Here is a 19705-nt window from a genome sequence, read left to right as displayed (position 1 = left end):
TGGTCACGAAGTCAGTGAAGTTAAGGAATTTTGCTACCTAGGCAGTAAAATAACCAATGACGGATGGAGCAAGGAGGACATCAAAAGCAGACTCGCTATGGCAAAAAAGGCATTTCTGGCCAAGAGAAGGCTTCTAATATCAAATACCGGCCTTAATTTGAGGAAGAAATTTCTGAGGATGTACGTCTGGAGTACAGCATTGTATGGTAGTGAAACATGGACTGTGGGAAAACCGGAACAGAAGAGAATCAAAGCATTTGAGATGTGGTGCAATAGACGAATGTTGAAAATTAGGTGGACTGATAAGGTAAGGAATGAGGAGGTTCTAAGCAGAATCGGAGAGGAAAGGAATATGTGGAAAACACTGATAAGGAGAAGGGACAGGATGATAGGACATCTGCTAAGACATGAGGGAATGACTTCCACGGTACTACAGGGAGCTGTAGAGGGCAAAAACTGTAGAGGAAGACAGAGATTGGGATACGTCAAGCAAATAATTGAGGACGTAGGTTGCAAGTGCTACTCTGAGATGAAGAGGTTAGCACAGGAAAGGAATTCGTGGTGGGCCGCATCAAACCAGTCAGTAGACTGATGACCAAAAAAAAAATAAAAGCAGTTTAACCCACCACTGCTCTGAAAGGGGACTTGTGCCTGGCCTGAATTTTTGTCTGCTGATGTCCGCACTCGGTTGTGATGCGAATTAAGGCTTGACATATTTCAGTGACAGTCATTTCAAATTTTAAATTCTTTTACTTTGCATGTAACTTATCGTAAATGATATAAGAGTGGCACAAAACGATGAATTTTGGATTGTTGTTGAAAGGGGGCTGGAAGCGCTGTAATATACAAATGAAAGCGTGGTTTTCGAGCATATTTTGGCGGTGTCAGCTTTGAAAAGCCACAGACGGCAAACCATAATTATGTTAAAAATTTACTTTGTACATTTTAAAGATAACACGCAAATATTTGCAACAGACATACGCTTTTATCTGCAACACAGTTACTACTAGAGATATCTGCACTCGCGTAGACCTGCTACTACACTCCTGGAAATTGAAATAATAACACCATGAATTCATTGTCCCAGGAAGGGGAAACTTTATTGACACATTCCTGGGGTCAGATACATCACATGATCACACTGACAGAACCACAGGCACATAGACACAGGCAACAGAGCATGCACAATGTCGACACTAGTACAGTGTATATCCACCTTTCGCAGCAATGCAGGCTGCTATTCTCCCATGGAGACGATCGTAGAGATGCTGGATGTAGTCCTGTGGAACGGCTTGCCATGCCATTTCCACCTGGCGCCTCAGTTGGACCAGCGTTCGTGCTGGACGTGCAGACCGCGTGAGACGACGCTTCATCCTGTCCCAAACATGCTCAATGGGGGACAGATCCGGAGATCTTGCTGGCCAGGGTAGTTGACTTACACCTTCTAGAGCATGTTGGGTGGCACGGGATACATGCGGACGTGCATTGTCCTGTTGGAACAGCAAGTTCCCTTGCCGGTCTAGGAATGGTAGAACGATGGGTTCGATGACGGTTTGGATGTACCGTGCACTATTCAGTCTCCCCTCGACGATCACCAGAGGTGTACGGCCAGTGTAGGAGATCGCTCCCCACACCATGATGCCAGGTGTTGGCCCTCTTTGCCTCGGTCGTATGCAATCCTGATTGTGGCGCTCACCTGCACGGCGCCAAACAGGCATACGACCATCATTGGCACCAAGGCAGAAGCGACTCTCATCGCTGAAGACGACACGTCTCCATTCGTCCCTCCATTCAAAGTGGCGGTGTGGTCCCCTACGGCACTGCGTAGGATCCTACGGTCTTGGCGTGCATCCGTGCGTCGCTGCGGTCCGGTCCCAGGTCGACGGGCACGTGCACCTTCCGCCGACCACTGGCGACAACATCGATGTACTGTGGAGACCTCACGCCCCACGTGTTGAGCAATTCGGCGGTACGTCCACCCGGCCTCCCGCATGCTCACTATACGCCCTCGCTCAAAGTCCGTCAACTGCACATACGGTTTTCGTCCACGCTGTCGCGGCATGCTACCAGTGTTAAAGACTGCGATGGAGCACCGTGTGCCACGGCAAACTGGCTGACACTGACGGCGGCGGTGCACAAATGCTGCGCAGCTAGCGCCATTCGACGGCCAACACCGCGGTTCCTGGTGTGTCCGCTGTGCCGTGCGTGTGATCATTGCTTGTACAGCCCTCTCGCAGTGTCCGGAGCAAGTATGGTGGGTCTGACACACCGGTGTCAATGTGTTCTTTTTTCCATTTCCAGGAGTGTATAAGTAATGTTGTTTTCGAGTGAAAGCAGTGTGAGGATTATTAGCGCACGTATAAACGAATGGCAGTGAACATTGGCGAATTATCTATGAATACTCATTTGCAGCAGTGTAAACGAGGTATTACACTCGTTCACTTCGTTCGCTATAGTAGATGACCTAGCAGTTAGATGGTGGCTATTATTCATTTATTTCACGGTTGCGGTTTCAGCTCTAGAGCCATTTTAAAGTACCAAGCGAAAGGTCTTGTAAGGTAATGCTTCTTAAATTGTTTACCAAATGTTACCACACTATGCTTTGCATTTTGTTATCCATATCTTATATTGGTTTCAGTTTCCACATTGCACACAAAAATGCCTCTACAGCCAAAATTACGATAGTAAAGTGAATAAACAGTTTAAAAAAACCCAAATCGCAGCAAAGATTTCATTTAAAAATTATGTGATATGATTCTTGTACAGGAAGGGCTGCCACGTTATATCAGAAAATAAGGTCGACAAAATTTAGATAGGATATAATGCTTAGGGCTCTTTATTAATTCTTACTCGTAACTAATTTATTGATTTACCTGAATTTAAAATCCACTCCACTTTCTTTATCTTTGACGGGAAATCTGAACATTTTTAGTTCAGGATTTGTCCGTCTTCTCCTTCCACAGTTGATATACTCGCAGGCCCTCGGCGTGACGACTCGATCCACTGCCACCGGTATGTCAGAAACAGCTGTACTTCACAGACGCCAAACGGTGGAAAGCTGCATGCGTTCGGCGATGTTGGCACATATTTCACAGAACGGAGTGCCATCTAGTGGCTGATTCCACAAGTAAGGGAGTGACGCTGTTGCCGCCTGATGGCCGTTCCCTGACCAGGGTTGCCTGCTAGACCATGCGATCGGGCAATCTGTTTCTTACGTGATCTGGGGCCCCATGCTCACCGGATTTCACACTCTCTGACTTCTTCATGTGGGGCTTCGTTAAAGACAACAGTTATGTACCACCACTCCCACAGAACTTGGAAGAGTCGAAGAACTGGATCCATACTGTCATAACATCAGTGACGATGGACATGCTTGCCTGAGTTTGGGAGGAATTTGAGTATCGATGTGATATTGTTCGTGTCGCCGATGGAGGACGTATAGAACATCAGTAATCTGTACTTGAGAGGTTCGTTAATATGTGTGTAAAGTTTAATATTAGTATGTCTTAAGGGTTAATAAAAATATGCATTCGAAATAAGTATATTCTTTTTGAAACACCCTGGAAGTATATATTATATCCTAATTATACAACTTGTGAAGTATGTCCTTTGACTCTGTTCACTTCCCCTATCCTGACACCTACCTTCGTTCGTTCATTCCCGGCTTCACCCGACGAATCACATTCCGCTTCATCTGCCCGATTACCTGCCGTCCTGAGGCACCTCGATGCCAACCCATCATTGCGACGCTGCGCAGTTAGCTCGTTCCGCGTCGTTCCTTGTGTCCCAGCAGATCCTGTCTGATGGGTGGGTGCATTTCCTTTCTCGGACTACTCAGGGGGCCGCCAGATGAGATATCTTGAAGATTCGGTCTCGGTGGCCGTCCAAAGTCCCCCCCCCTCCCCCCCAACCCCATGTGCAGGCGATCCTCTGCGCTCTTTCATACATTTCCCTCCCCGTTTGGTCCACGTTTTCGGTGCTATCAGCTGTTTCTTTGTATTTTCGTTGAGAGTGCTGCGATATACTCACGCCATCATCTGAGATTATGCTTGGCTTTGGCGGCTTCAGATCGTCAACCTCTTTCGCCTGATGTGTTCAACAGGGACCTCTCTGAGGTGTTGTTCACCATCACTGGTTTCATTTCGATCCATTGATTCAGCAGGTGATTCTGTCATCTCTGTATGATCTGTGCCCATTACTGTGATGCTTTCCCCACTAACCATCACCCCTCGACCCTCCTCCTTGGCTTGTAACAGCTCTACTCCCATCCGTCTCCTCTGACTGCTGTAACGTAAGTCACTGGCAGTGTTGACATTTGCGCAGGGCCAATTGTTTCTCACACTGGTAATTTGGCCACCCTCTTCTTCACACATTCATATCACACATGTACCTCCTTGCCACATCCTGAATAAGTTTGGGGCTGCCCTTCATACATTACGACCGCTCTACATCCACAGACATTAATATTTGATGGGACACGTCCATAGAGTTCAGGCGCAACCTGTCAAACATCGTTTGGGACAGGAAAGGTTTGAAAAAGTATCCATATTTCCGCCTTGTTACTCAGGACCTTGATGTATGTTTTGAGAACTAAAGTGATTTACTCTTGAGACACTTCAAAGGGAAGTTCAGAGATCCTTATGTTCTTGGTCCCAAATCCCGCCATTTCTGCTGTTACCTCTCCCACATTTCCATCTCAATTGTCGAATTTAACTCATCCTCCTGTTGAGGATATGACTCTTTCACAGTAGTCTGTGTTTATAGGCTTCAAATAGACCATGCATCTAACTATCGACAAGTTAATCCTGATAGTTTCGTGAAAGCTTAGTTTCACCACATCTTGCAAAGGTACCTCTACTTTGAAAGGCCTTGGTCGTGCTGAGTGACTGTCAAAACTAAGTTTCAGATTGTCCTTACGGACCTGGGATGCCGTTTTTACATCCCGCCAGCCGGGGTGGCCGAGCGGTTCTAGGCGCTATAGTCTGGAGCCGCCCAACCGCTACGGTCGCAGGTTCGAATCCTGCCTCGGGCATGGATGTGTGTGACGTCCTAAGGTTAGTTGGGTTTAAGTAGTTCTAAGTTCTAGGGGGCTGATGACCTCACAAGTTAAGTCCCATAGTGCTCAGAGCCATTTGAACCATTTGTTACGTCACTGTTACGTCCGACATCTTCAAGCAACCGTTTTTCGCACCAAGTTTACTCACCACTCACCTCGGCACTTGACTCACAGCAGTGAGGACGTAAACAGCGTACGTCCTTGTAGCTCACCTGCCACAAGCAGACCATACTACTCGGGTGGATAGAGGCATGTCTCAACATGGCGCTGTTTAACGTTTACTACTACTATTCCTTTTCTTATTTATTTACTTTGTCTTTCATTGGTTTGTTGTTTTAACTGTAGTTCATTGCTGATAGGACTTCACAAAGCTCAGCGGCTCTAGATAAAACTTGCAGGCTAGTTTTATTGGCTACACATGGCCATAGTCTATTGCAGTCATTCCCCTGCAGGGTGTTCGACAAGTGGAGCAGTACATTCACGTGACTGTGTTTATGTTTCAACTAATGTTGGTGGGCCTAAGTAGGATCACAATTAATAAAATGTTCTGTGCTATTATGCCGTGGTCGAACTGGTATCACCTTCAAAGCCATGGTTTCGTCCCCACCTGCTAAGGACATATTCCAGGGTTCTCGTAGCTTCCTTGAATATCCGATTCACACCATGGCCCGCTACTGACATTCAAAGAAGCTACGATACCCGTTGGGGATATCCATTCGACCGCGGCATAATAGCCCGGAACAGTTTATTAATTATCACATTTCCGCGAGTGAAATTTTACATTTTACAATTCGTAGGATCGTCAAAAACAACATACTTTCAGTGTAAGCCTTTCACGACGAAACAGATCACCCAGCAAAAGATAAGTTTCAATCGCTATGTTAGTGGCAGCACAGTTTGGACGAGTGCGCCTGAGCGAAGCGAGTTACGATGAATGCTACTTGAAAGACAACGCAAGATTCCAGCACACTTTTGTCATACGAAACGCTCTGTTCTCAACGAACAACGAAATAAATTAGACGACAGTACGACTAAACTTTGAAATGGCGCCGGCCGCGGAGGTCTCGCGGTTCTAGGCGCGCAGTCCGGAACCGTGCGACTGCTACGGTCGCAGGTTCGAATCCTGCCTCGGGCATGGATGTGTGTGATGTCCTTAGGCTAGTTAGGTGTAAGTAGTTCTAACTTCTAGGGGACTGATGACCACAGCAGTTGAGTCCCATAGTGCTCAGAACCATTTGAACCTTGAAATAGCAAACAAAATCAACTTTTTAAAAAAACGAGTAAAACTTATTCTCATTGATTATCAATTTGTTATGGCACCCCTCGCACTTCGAGGCAAGTATTCAGAAGTGAGAAAGAGGTACCACACTACCTTTTTGCATGGTTGCAAGCCCCACCCAAACAAGTTCAAAATGTAGAATGAAATTTTCGCTCTACAGCGGAGTGTGCGCTGATATGAAACTTCCTGGCTGATCAAAACTGTGTGCGAGACCGAGATTCGAACTCGGGACCTTTGCCTTTCGCGGGCAAGTTCGAGTCTCGGTGCGACACACAGTTTCGATCTGCCAGCAAGTTTCAAGTTCAAAATGGTTCAAATGGTTCTAGGCACTATGGGACTTAACATAGAAACTACTTAAACCTAACTAAGCTAAGGACACAGCCGAGGCAAGATTCGAACCGGCGACCGTAGCAGCCGCGTGGTTCCAGACTGAAGCGCCTAGAACCGCTCGGCCACAGTGGCTGGCACCCACACAAGTCCCTCACAGGCAAACCCTACACTGAGTTTTTGCTCGAAATTGTAGAGGAAACACTGAGAATCATTTAAATAATGAAGAACTGCACCTGCTACTTATTTTTTCGTGCTTTGCACAACGCCTTTAGAGAATTGTTCCCATTTTCAAGTACATTGTATGCATGAATATTTTTTGGGATATTTGTGTGTGTGATTTCCTGCCGCGCTTGCGTTGCAGATGTCTTTCTGAGGTTATACTGCAATCTAAAAATCGGATAAATGATTCTTAAAATGTTTTATAGGCTATTTTTGCTTACAAGTATTGTGCCTCCTCCATTACACAGAATGTCACATATCACAAACAGGCAAATCATCACTTACAATGTTTTTTTTTCTTTGCAACCAAAATATCCTACAAAGACATTACAACAATGTGGTTTCACAAAGACTTTGTATACAGTCACAGGTGTTACATTATATACATAAAGTTATCAATTATCAAATTTATTTTACTATTAAAATACACTATTTAAATATCAGTAAAATTGTTTTTTTTTTCAGTTGTGTCTAAGGGTTAATGTTTGTATTTATGGAAATTACTACAGCTACCATACACAGGAGTGAATAAGAAAAAAAATTCTGTGTCTAGTTTGTTATTGAGAATTTTTTGTCTTTGCTTTTTGTGGAGTACAAAAATATCTGCTCCTCCATTAAACCCGGTTTATATGATCTTTGAAACTAGTGTCGTGTCTTAAGATCTTCTTCTATGTTTTTGAATTGATGTTCAGTGTTTTTGTGTGTATTTCTACTGCTAATTTTGAAAACTGGGTATGTGGATAACGGTTGATATGTTCAGAGTATCTAACTTGAAAATTTCTGCCAAGTTATCCTATTAATAGTTGAGCAAGTTTTACACTTGATTTTGTCTGTTCCTGTCTGAAAATTTATCTTTTTTGTTGTTTACGGTGTGGACTGTTGTTGTTGTGGTCTTCACTTCAGAGACTGGTTTGATGCAGCTCTCCATGCTACTCTATCCTGTGCAAGCTTCTACATCTCCCAGTACTTACTACAACCTACATCCTTCTGAATCTGCTTAGTGTATTCATCTCTTGGTCTCCCTCTACGATTTTTACCCTCCACGCTGCCCTCCAAAACTAAATTGGTGATCCCTCGATGCCTCAGAACATATCCTACCAACCGATCCTTTCTTCTAGTCAAGTTGTGCCACAAACTTCTCTTCTCCCCAATCCTATTCAGTACTTCCTCATTATATATGTGATCTACCCATCTAATCTTCAGCATTCCTCTGTAGCACCACATTTCAATAGCTTCTATTCTCTTCTTGTCCAAACTAATAATCGTCCATGTTTCACTTCCATACATGGCTACACTCCATACAAATACTTTCAGAAACGACTTCCTCACACTTAAATCTATATTCGATGTTAACAAATTTCTCTTCTTCGGAAACGCTTTCCTTGCCATTGCCAGTCTACATTTTAAATCTTCTCTACTTCGACCATCATCATTTATTATGCTCCCCAAATAGCAAAACTCCTTTACTACTTTAAGTGTCTCATTTCCTAATCTAATTCCCTCAGCATCACCCGACTTAATTCAACCACATTTCATTATCCTCGTTTTGCTTTTGTTGATGTTCATCTTATATCCTCCTTTCAAGACGCTGTCCATTCCGTTCCACTTCTCTTCCAAGTCCTTTGTTGTCAATATCATCGGCGAACCTCAAGGTTTTTATTTCTTCTCCATGGATTTTAATACCTACTCCAAATTTTTCTTTTGTTTCCTTTACTGCTTGCTCAATATACAGGTTGAATAACATTGGGGAGAGGCTGCAACCCTGTCTCACTGCCTTCCCAACCATTGCTTCCCTTTCATGCCACTCGACTTTTATAACTGCCATCTGGTTTCTGTATAAATTGTAAATAGCCTTTCGCTCCCTGTATTTTCACCCTGCCACCCTCAGAATTTGAAAGAGAGTATTCCAGTCAACATTGTCATAAGCTTTCTCTAAGTCTTCAAATGCTAGAAATGTAGGTTTGCCTTTCCTTAATGTTTCTTCTAAGATAAGTCATAAGGTCAGTACTGCCTCACATGTTCCAACATTTCTACGGAATCCAAACTGATCTTCCCCGAGGTCGGCTTCTACTAGTTTTTTCATTCGTCTGTAAAGAATTCGTGTTAGTATTTTTCAGCTGTGGCTTATTAAACTGACAGTTCGGTAATTTTCACATCTGTCAACACCTGCTTTCTTTGGGATTGGAATTATTATATTCTTCTTGATGTCTGAGGGTATTTCTCCAGTCTCATGCAGCTTGTTCACCACATGGTAGAGTTTTGCCAGGACTGGCTCTCCCAAGGCCGTCAGTAGCTCCAATGGAATGATGTCTACTCCGGGGGCCTTGTTTCGACTCAGGTCTTTCAGTGCTCTGTCAAACTCTTCACGCAGTATCATATCTCCCATTTAATCTTCATCTACATCCTCTTCTATTTCCATAATATTGTCCTCAAGTACATCGCCCTTGTATAGAGCCTCTATATACTGCTTCCACCTTTCTGCTTTCCCTTCTTTGCTTAGAACTGGGTTTCCATCTGAGCTCTTGATGTTCATACAAGTTGTTCTCTTTTCTCCAAAGGTCTCTTTAATTTCCCTGTAGGCAGTATCTATCTTACCCCTTGGTACGGAGCAATATTCTAGGATGTGTCGCAAGAGTGCTTTTTTAAGCAATCTCATTTCTAGACGGCATTTTCACAGTGTTCGACCAATAAACCAAAACCACCATTTTACCTACAACTGTGCCTATGTGATTTTTCTACTTTACGTCCTTGTAAATAACTACACCCAGGTATTTTTATGGGTTGAAAGATTCCATTTGTGACTCACTATATTAAACTGAATGTGAAATATAAGTTGTGGCTACTTTACATTGGACAACAAATACACATTTCACCTCTAATTCACGATGTCTTCCCAACAGTCCCAAAGTCTTTGTTGTTGTAATATTACTTGCTTTCGTTTTATGGAGTGTACATTCTTACATTTCTGAATATTTAGAGCAAGGTGTCAGTGTTGGTCCGACTTGCAGTCCTTATTAAGATATGACTGAGTATTGGAGCATATCGTCTTCTGTCAGACATTATTCACTATAGCTACCAGCATGGTATGAGAAAAGTTTGTGGTTACCAGTAATATTGTCCGCAAAGTCAACAAATGATACCAGCATCATGTTCTTCAGTTTAACCACATATATCTACAAGAGGCAGTCAAATGAAAAGGAGACAAGACTGTGAAGGCTGTAACGGGTATAAGTGCTAATATTTTTTTGTCTGGTACCTTAACCCTGTCAGACCTGACGTTTTTCTGGAGGAAGGACATTTTTTATGCTCTAATTCTCTAAGGTTATTTTTTAATGATTTTAGATGTATGACTTATACAAATATATGTACCCATTTTCAATACATATTTTCAACTTTTGGTTGTTTTTTTTTGTGGGCTAAGATAAATAGTTCTGAAATATTCACTGCTGTAATAAATACACTGATAATTCAGTAATTACCATGATAATATTCAATTATACAGTGGAGTACAGCTAACCAACACCTTCCGTGAACTATGTCAGTCACAAGCTGCTGCGCACTGCTACATTCACCTGTTCGTATTTTTGAAGTGATGCCCAGCACTGTGCATAATAAAAAGACTGAATATTCACAGGTGTGTAATGAGGTGTCAAGTGAGGAAAAATATTTCTGTTGCAATATTAATGTACACAATTATAGCCAGAACGTGTGAAAAGGCTAATATGTACTACGCATCAGTCTTTCCACAAACGTGTCACAAACTTTACGACCCGATGTTTTCTGAATGGCTGCAACTGCAACACGAAATGGATTACAGCTGTCAGTACAAGCTAACCATTTCGTGTCCCTACGTCCACACTGCAACACCTGATCCGATCCCAAGGGAAAAATAAGCATTAATGTCTCGCTCTTACCACATGTAGTTCTAGGTACCATCCAATGTAAAAACATATTACACCTAGTAGTCATAATTATTAGTCTGCAAATGATATAAATACTGACGTAAAGTTCTTCCCCAGTCACGCACAGAAACATCTTTAATTGTACCCGTTACAGCGTGTATAAGGAGCATGGCACATACATCTACATCTACATCCATACTCCGCAAGCCACCTCACGGTGTGTGGCGGAGGGTACCCTGAGTACCTCTATCGGTTCTCCCTTCTATTCCAGTCTCGTATTGTTCGTGGAAAGAAGGAGTGCCGGTATGCCTCTGTGTGGGCTCTAATCTCTCAGATTTTATCCTCATGGTCTCTTCGCAAGATATCCGTAGGAGGGAGCAATATACTGCTTTACTCCTCGGTGAAGGGATGTTCTCGAAAGCCCGCACCGAGCTACTGAGCGTCTCTCCTGCAGAGTCTTCCACTGGAGTTTATCTATCATCTCCGTAAAGCTTTCGCGATTACTAAATGATTTTGTAACGAAGCGCGCTGCTCTCCGTTGGGTCTTCTCTATCTCTTCTATCAACCCTATCTGGTAGAGATCCCACACTGCTGAGCAGTATTCAAGAAGTGGGCGAAGAATTGTACTGTAACCTACTTCCTTTGTTTTCGGACTGTATTTCCTTAGGATTCTTCCAATGAATCTCAGTCTGATATCTGCTTTACCGACGATCAACTTTATATGATCACTCCATTTTAAATCACTCCTAATGCGTATTCCATGATAATTTATGGAATTAACTGCTTCCAGTTGCTGACCTGCTATATTGTAGCTAAAACTTTCTGTGTATTCGCAGTACATTGCACTTGTCTACATTGAGATTCAATTGCCATTCCCTACACCATGCGTCAATTCGCTGCAGATCCTCCTGCATTTCAGTACAATTTTCCATTGTTACAACCTCTCGATATACTGCAGCATCATCCGCAAAAAGCCTCAGTGGACTTCCGATGTCTTCCACAAGGTCATTTATGTATATTGTGAATAGCAACGGTCCTACGACACTCCCCTGCGGCACACCTGAAATCACTCTTACTTCGGAAGAGTTCCGTCCATTGAGAATGACATGTTGCGTTCTGTTATATTACACAATTGGTCTGATAGTCCATATGCTCTTTCTTTATTCATTAAGCGACTGCGGGAAAAAAAATCCTTCTGCCCTTAAAACCTCTACCCTCCATTCGCTTTCCGACCACTTCTATCTCATCGATGGACCTGTGTTAGTCGGTAATCCTACCCAGACGTACGGACATCGCAACACCACATCCCGTGAACTCCTCTACTTTAACTCGCCAAACGAAGCTGACAGTACAACGTTAGTAATGGCCACCACGTCGGTCTAGGCATGCAGGCGCTCCGACTGAGAAAAAACTTAATGACGTAGACGACGAAGTTCCGGAAACTCTGTGTCTAGCTTGACGGAAGAGCGAAGTTGAAGAGCATGTCGACATCACTGCAGCACCTGAAACCAATCCCATCTTTTCGTGGGAGATGAAGCATGCTGTCATGATTATGAGCCGGAGAGCAAGAGTCAGAGCTAACAACGGAAGTATATGGATTCACCCGCACAGAAAGAAATGCGAAACTGTGCATGTGAGGTCCACGGAATGAAATTTTCGCCCTGCACCGGAGTGTGCACTGTTATGAAACTTCCTGGCAGATTAAAACTGTGTGCCGGACCGAGACTCGAACTCCGGACCTTTGCCTTTTGCGGGCAAGGGCTCTACCAACTGACCTAAACCAAGCAGGAATCAGAACCCGACCCCACAACTCCAATTCTGCCAGTGCCTCGTTTCCTACCCTCCAAACTTCACAGAAGCTCTTCTGCGAAACTTCCTGGGAGAAAGGATATTGCGGAGACAGGCTTAGTCACAGAGGGGTAGGGGTGGGGGGGAATATTTCCAGAATAAAATTTTCACCCTGCAGAAGAGTGTGGTACAGCACTTGCCCGCAAAAGGCAAAGGTCCGGAGCTCCAGTTTCGGTCCGGACCAAAGTATTAATTTGCCAGGAGGTTTCAGGTCCACGAAAGTCACGATATTTTTCTTCGACGCCTGGGTACAGTCACGGTTGCATAATCAGCCACAAATATTTACCTATCAAGGCATCGAATATGTTGTCTCACAATGTGGTAAATGAATTAACAGTTAGTTTGGAAACAGTAAACAGTTAACTTACTTTTTTCCACCTGTCACGTTTTCATTTGACTGCACCTTACACTGTGAAAACAAATAGCCTTGTTACTCACGATCTGGTTTCCGTTATAGGAATGGTATCGACGAATCCCCGTTCAATGACGAAGCCTCTGAAAGGTTTAAACAACACGATGTCATGGCGGTAGGTGTCGTTCACTTTGTACTGATAGGCTTGTTTGAGAGCGCGGATTTGGATGTTGATCTTTGTGAAGACCCTGTCAGTCGTAAAGTCTACGTCGCCAGCGAAAAGAATCCCTGTAGAGAAAGAAACATGATTAAAACAGAGTCCGGTAACAGTGATGAAGCATATCCCTGGTTTTTACTCACTATCGGAAAAACACTAAGTAATACAGATTTATCTTTTCTTGTTCTTTGGCTAGAGATCTTGGCGTAGAACAACCACCGCCCGCCTACAAAAGACATGTGAATCTCTACACGTACACCGATAAGCCGAAACATTGTACCACTGTCCACTGCATGTTGATTGCCGCCTGGTTGCATTCCTTTTACCGACCCCCCGACTCAGATGATTCAGTTGCCGGACACTTGAAAGAAACCTTCAGTATCATCTCAAATACTTCGATCTTCCTTCGATATGTTGGCGAAAGTATCTGTTCGAGGCCTGTGGGAGGTGTAAAACATTGTCAGAAATTGTACTAAACGCTTTCTCCGTAAATTACGAGAGTGAGTCAAATGAAAACCTTAAATTTGTAATAACATTTCGAAATTTCGCGCCTTTATCCTGTAAGTTCGTAAGCGTGCTACAAATAGCATGCAGAATGCCCTGTAGGTGGCAGCGTAGTGCAGATGCACACATACCGTCGCAGTATCAGTATATAGATGGCCGCCCCACTTGCAGCTTGCACCAGGGAAGAACAGCGTTCTGTTATTCGGTTTTTGCGTAGTGAAGGTGTGAAACTTATTGAAATTCAGTACGGTGATGCGTGTTTGTCACAGGAGCAAGTCTACGAATGGAGTAGGAAGCTCACAAATGGTGTGACTTCAGTGGACGATGCTCCTCGCCCAAGTTAGGCACAACGAGTTGTGGACTCCACAGGACATTGCAGCATTTGAAGCCATAGTGAAGGAAAACCACCGAGTGACACTGAATGACATTGCAGCATGTTAACAGATTAGTCGTGGGTCAGCACACTACATTGTCCACGATGTGTTCCAGTTTCACAAAGTGTCTGCAAGATGGCTGCCACGGCAGCTGACTCCTGAAATGAGAGAAAGACTTGTTGAGGCTTGTGAAGAACTTCTTCGGCGCTCTGAACGAGAAGGTGATGGCTTGCTTGCAAGAACCGTTACTGGGGACGAAACCTGGGTTCACTTCCACTAACCGGAAACGAAGAGAGCGAGCAAGGAATGGCGCCATTCCTCATCACCAAAACCAAAGAAGTTTCGAACAGAACAATCAGCAAGGAAGGTTATGCTGACTCTCCTTTGGAACAAAAACAGGCGTCTTTTTGGTGCATTACAGCCTAGAGGGACCACTGTCACCAGTGCATCATACACAGATCTCCTAAAAAAAATCATCTGCGACCTGCAATCAAATCGAAGCAACACGGATTGCTGTTAGCAGGTCTCCTTTTGCAACATGACAATGCAAGGCCCCACACTGCCTGTACAACAGTTGCAACAATCACAGACCTGCATTTTGAGTGTCTTCCTCATCCACCATACTCACCAGTCTTTGCCCCGAGTGATTTCCATATGTTTGGACCACTCAAAGACGCAGTCGGAGGAAAGAAGTTCCGTTCTGATGAAGAGGTACGCCACGCGGTGCATGAGTGGTTGTGAGGACTACCAAAAGAAGTTTTTTCTAAAGGAATTTATCCACTTTGTAAGCGCTGGAGGACTTACGTTGAGCAGGGGGGGGGGGGCTTTGTACCACTTTTGCACAATACATAATATTTTAAAGATATTTGAGTTTTTCATTTGACTCACCCTCGTTTATTGGTAACGTTTTTAATAAAATGTCAAAGGAATAATACAGGAATTAATCTCAGTGTGAGAGAGACCATCACTCCTGGTTGTTGCACCATATGGCAAGCAAGTCAAGCCGGTATCCCACTGCTGGTTGGGTTGTCCCCAGAGACGTCTTCGCAGGTGGCCAGGGTTCGGACCAAAGCGCCACTCGTCGCTGAAGACGTTTCTACTACAATCCATGAGATTCCAGGCCTAATACGTCCCTGGGGACGCCCTGGGCAGCAGTGGGGCGCCAGCCTGAACATCGCCCGCAAAACAACCCGACACCCAGGAATGTTTGTCTGGGATGCCGTTTCTTTTGAAACGCATCTGCGTCACTCTTACAGCTATGATATGCTACGTCAGCTCTGTTGCCCTTCGTGGCAAGCGATCTTGAGCTTATCTTTCAGCACGATAATCCTCTCCCACACACGGTGAGAGTTTCCACTGCTCGTCTTCGTGCTCGCCAGACCCTGCCTTGTCCAGTAAGGTCAACGGATATCACCCCAATTGAGCACGTTCGGGCCCTGGAACCAGTTCGGAATTTTGTCGATCTAACACACCAGTTCGAGAGAATTTGGCCTCATGAGGACATTCAATAACGCTATTAGTCAAGGCCAAGCCGAATAACTGTTACGCAAGGGTCAGAGATGTATTAACGTGTTACTGACTTACTCGATATGTGAAGCCCTTCCTCTTGAATAAATCATCCAGTTCCCTGAAATTGTAATCATTTGTGTGACTGCACATATACATCAAATGTAACGATTTCTGTCCTATTTGGGTAATTCTTTCGTGGTTCAAACGATTCAAATGCCTCTGAGCACTATGGGACTTAACTTCTGAGGTCATCAGTCCCCTAGAACTTAGAGCTACTTAAACCTAACTAACCTATTCATTCCCGAGGCAGGATTCGAACCTGCGATCGTAGCGATCGCGCGGTTCCAGACTGAAGCGCCTAGAGCCGCTCGGTCACCACGGCCGGCCTTTCAGGAGTCCACTCGAATTGTAAACGGTAGCGAAAACATACTTGACGTCATAGCAGCAAATACACTGAGGCGACAAAAATCGTGGGATAGCGATGTGCATATATACTCTGGCGGCAGCATAGCGTACACAAGGTAATAAAAGGATAGGGCATTGGCAGAACTGTTATTTGTGCTCAGGTGATGTATGTGGAAAGGTTCCCGGCGTGACTATGGCCGTGCGACCGCAAATAAAAGACTGTGAACGCTGAATAGTAATTGGAGATAGACACATGGAACATTCCGTTTCGGAAATTGTTAGGGAACTCAATATTCCGAGATCCACAGTGTCAAGAGTGTGCCGAGAATACCAAATTTCAATGCAATAGCCAACGGCCTTCACTTAACGACCCAGAGCAGCAGTTTTTGCATTGAGCTGTCAGTACTGACAAACGAGCAACTCAGCGAGCAATAATCACAGAAATCAACGTGGGACGTACGGCGAACCTATCCGTTAGGGCAATGCTGCGAAATCTGGCGTTGATGGTCTATCGCTGCAGACGTGCAATGCGAGAGCCTTTGCTAACAGCACTACATCGCCTGCAGTGCCTGTCCCGGGCTCATGACCAGGTTGGACGCTAGAGAACTGGTCTGAAAGTGGTTCAAAGAACCCTCTGCCAGGCACTGAAGTGTGAATTACAGTACTCGTGTGGATATGGATGATGCTGACACGAGATGCGCTAAGGAAAATAGTAGAACGTATCAAAAAGTAATGCCTCATACAACGTAGAAAATTAATACTTGTGTTGTGTACATAGTTCCACATAGTCAGCGCGTACACAACTTTCCCAATAGAGCGCGCCCTGCTAAGCACAACAGCGGAGGTGCAGCCTTCGTCCGTCTCCACACTACGAGATGGCGCTGTCTTAGAGACGGACCAAATTTTGCTTCCGCAGACCTGCGTATTAATATGTGACGCAGCCAATGAGATTGCTGCTAACGTAGAACCTTTTCTCCTCATGGATCACACTCGCGCAGTGATACCTGAATGCTTGAGGTATTATAATGGGTGTACAGACATCCGATCAGTCAGTCTGCAATGGTCTGCATTTGTCTGTACTAGTCTATAGTCAAGTTTCAGTCTGTGCCTAATAAGATTATCGTATTACTGTACATAGTCATGAAGAGAAATATATAGACACTTTGTCAAGTATCAGAGATATGTGAGAATAAGATTAACATACCAAGACCAAAGGAACTTCAGATTGTTAATTGTAAACAGCATCCAGAATCAACTTACGTAATATCTATGATTTTCATTATTTTTAATAAATGTGTGTGAAAATTAATCACGTTCTGTTTAAAGTTGGTCACCGTCAATCTGCTACTCTAAGCGTGCAAGTGGCATTTCTATCGTCTGACCTAACGGCAGAAGATAAACACGCCATGATAAGACCACGGGACATATTGCTAACACTCGCCTACTTTGTTGGACCGACAAGTCAAATAATCTGATGGTGTGTGTACCGAAGGTCTTACAGTACACACACCACAAACTGACATATAAAAGCGGCATTAGTACACATATCCGGAACTGTCCTCTACAACTCAATAGCGTTCTATATACCCATCTTGAATTGGTACACTTTTGAGCCATTGTCGAACCCATGCATCAAAACCACTTTGGAAAAATTCAAGGGTTTGCTTCGTTAACCATTTTTGTCAGAGTGATTTCGAAACTGTTAATTGTCAACTCTGGAGCTTCTGGTTCCTCGAATCACTTCATCGGAGAGTCCTCGATTGGCGTCCATTATGGAAGTAACTAGTCAGCTGCAGCGCACCTTATCTGGAATGTCACTTTCTCCACTATCCCTTTTCTTCACCCAACGCCGCACATTACTGATGTCTATGAAACGTCCCCTTAGAAAAATTTTTACTCGACTGTGTTTATATGAAACGTCCCCTTTGAACAATTTATACAAGACTGTGCTTAAACTGACACACAATATCTTTAGCGCAACGCAATCTGACTTCCAAAAATCCCTACAAAAGAATGGCCCTGACTAGCATTAATGTATACCTTTCACAAATCACTTACCTCAGAAAAAATTTTCGTTACTCGAACGACTGCAATACAGCGAGCACCACTACTGCCAGCTAAATAAAAGATTCTAACTACGGAAGGCTCTAACTACGGATAGGTATAGTTAGCAAATGAAAGATTTTAATAGAGAACAAACAGTGTATTTACCTTAATAGTCAAAAAATATATGATAGTTCATGACATCCAGTCTTACAAATTACAAAACTCCGCCATCTCTCTCCCCACGTCCACCACTGCTGGCGGCTCACCTCCAACTGCGCAACGCTATGCGCTGTTAGCATCCAGCTGCCGCTGCCCGACACTACAATGGCGAGTATTACAACAATGCCAACCAGCCACAGACTGCACACGGCACAGCCAGTGATTTTCATACATAGCGCTATGTAGCGGCGGCGTTACCAATAAAAAAAACTAAACAGCCTACTTACATAGCCCCCATGCTCCCCAAAAAAAATTTACAAGTTGTTTTGGGCAGTGGCCAATACAGATTTGAAAATTTTTTTCATAATTACAATAACAAAGAAATGAAATGCACACACTTATCTATACAATGTTGGTCAAAAGCTAAAATTTTCTCACAGTCCATATAGACAGTCCTGATCATTCATCACAGTAAAATAGTAGTGTTTTTCTCAAAGACTGAGCAATAAAAGAAAATGCACATGGAAGTAGTGGATTTCGATGCAGTCTTGAAGAAGTAGTGTTGTCCTTCCAACGAAAGACAGTGCTGACTCTTGACATGCAGACAGGTAATGGGCCACAACAGAGTCAGTCGACGTTGAAGACTATCGGTAGGTTGGTCATCACAGAGCAGACCCACTGTAGTCCTGGTAGAGATTACGGTATTGGTGGGCCACCAGAGGTGCAGACCCATTGCAGTCCTTGTAGAAATAATGGTATTGGTGGGTCATCAAAGGTGTAGACCCACTGTAGGCCTTGTAGAGATGGCCAGCAGCGATCTGTTTGACTGTGCAGGCGCACAATCACCATTGAAGAGTCTTGCGGATAATATAGCAAGTCCATAACCACCACTTGTGCACTCACAAAAATTCTTTTTGAAATGTCCTTACAACCAGCAATGCTGTTATCCAGTCCCTTACTGAATTATTAGCACATGTGCAAACACTATCAGCCCCTACTTCTCACATATTGTTCATACACTATGACCAACAGAAATGTGTGCAGTGAAATGTAATTTACAAGTTACTTAATCTGATGAACTGGTGTCAATTACAATTTTATAACATAAGAATACAATAACAAAGGACAAAATATATCATTAAAGAACATAATAGTACAGATAACATTTGCTGTAATACAGGCTTTACAAAAGAATCGAAATAGCAAATACATCAGTGTTACAAAAATTACGACATAAGTACATACATAAAAGATCAGAATAACTTTTGAAACATCAACTTCACAGATGAGCATTAGAACAAAACAGAATAAATAATGTGTAAACATCTTTACAAAGTAAATAACATGTTATTAATGCAAATTATATTTGAGGATAACAGTATTCCTCATCATAGTGAATGTAGCTTAGTATTAGATAAATTCTGCAACATAAGTCTTATCAGATAAACATATAAAGACAGGAAGAACATAAATACACAAGGGTACACAAACACATAATGGGATAA

At 43.6% G+C, this 19705-nt stretch overlaps 1 protein-coding gene across 1 annotated transcript in view; it reads right to left on the bottom strand.

The window, feature by feature from the left end:
- Window positions 1-13068: 13068 nt before the first annotated feature.
- The window catches only part of LOC126291520 (trypsin 3A1-like), a 36759-nt gene continuing 30122 nt past the window's right edge, over window positions 13069-19705 (bottom strand). Inside the window, exon 2 of the mRNA XM_049985023.1 lies at window positions 13069-13274. Within this exon, the coding sequence (XP_049840980.1) occupies window positions 13069-13274 (206 nt within the window). The remainder of the gene's footprint in view (window positions 13275-19705) is intronic.

Source organism: Schistocerca gregaria, chromosome 9 (genome assembly GCF_023897955.1).
Source record: "Schistocerca gregaria isolate iqSchGreg1 chromosome 9, iqSchGreg1.2, whole genome shotgun sequence".
Taxonomy (NCBI): domain Eukaryota; kingdom Metazoa; phylum Arthropoda; class Insecta; order Orthoptera; family Acrididae; genus Schistocerca; species Schistocerca gregaria.
This window is presented reverse-complemented; position numbering and strand designations above follow the sequence as displayed.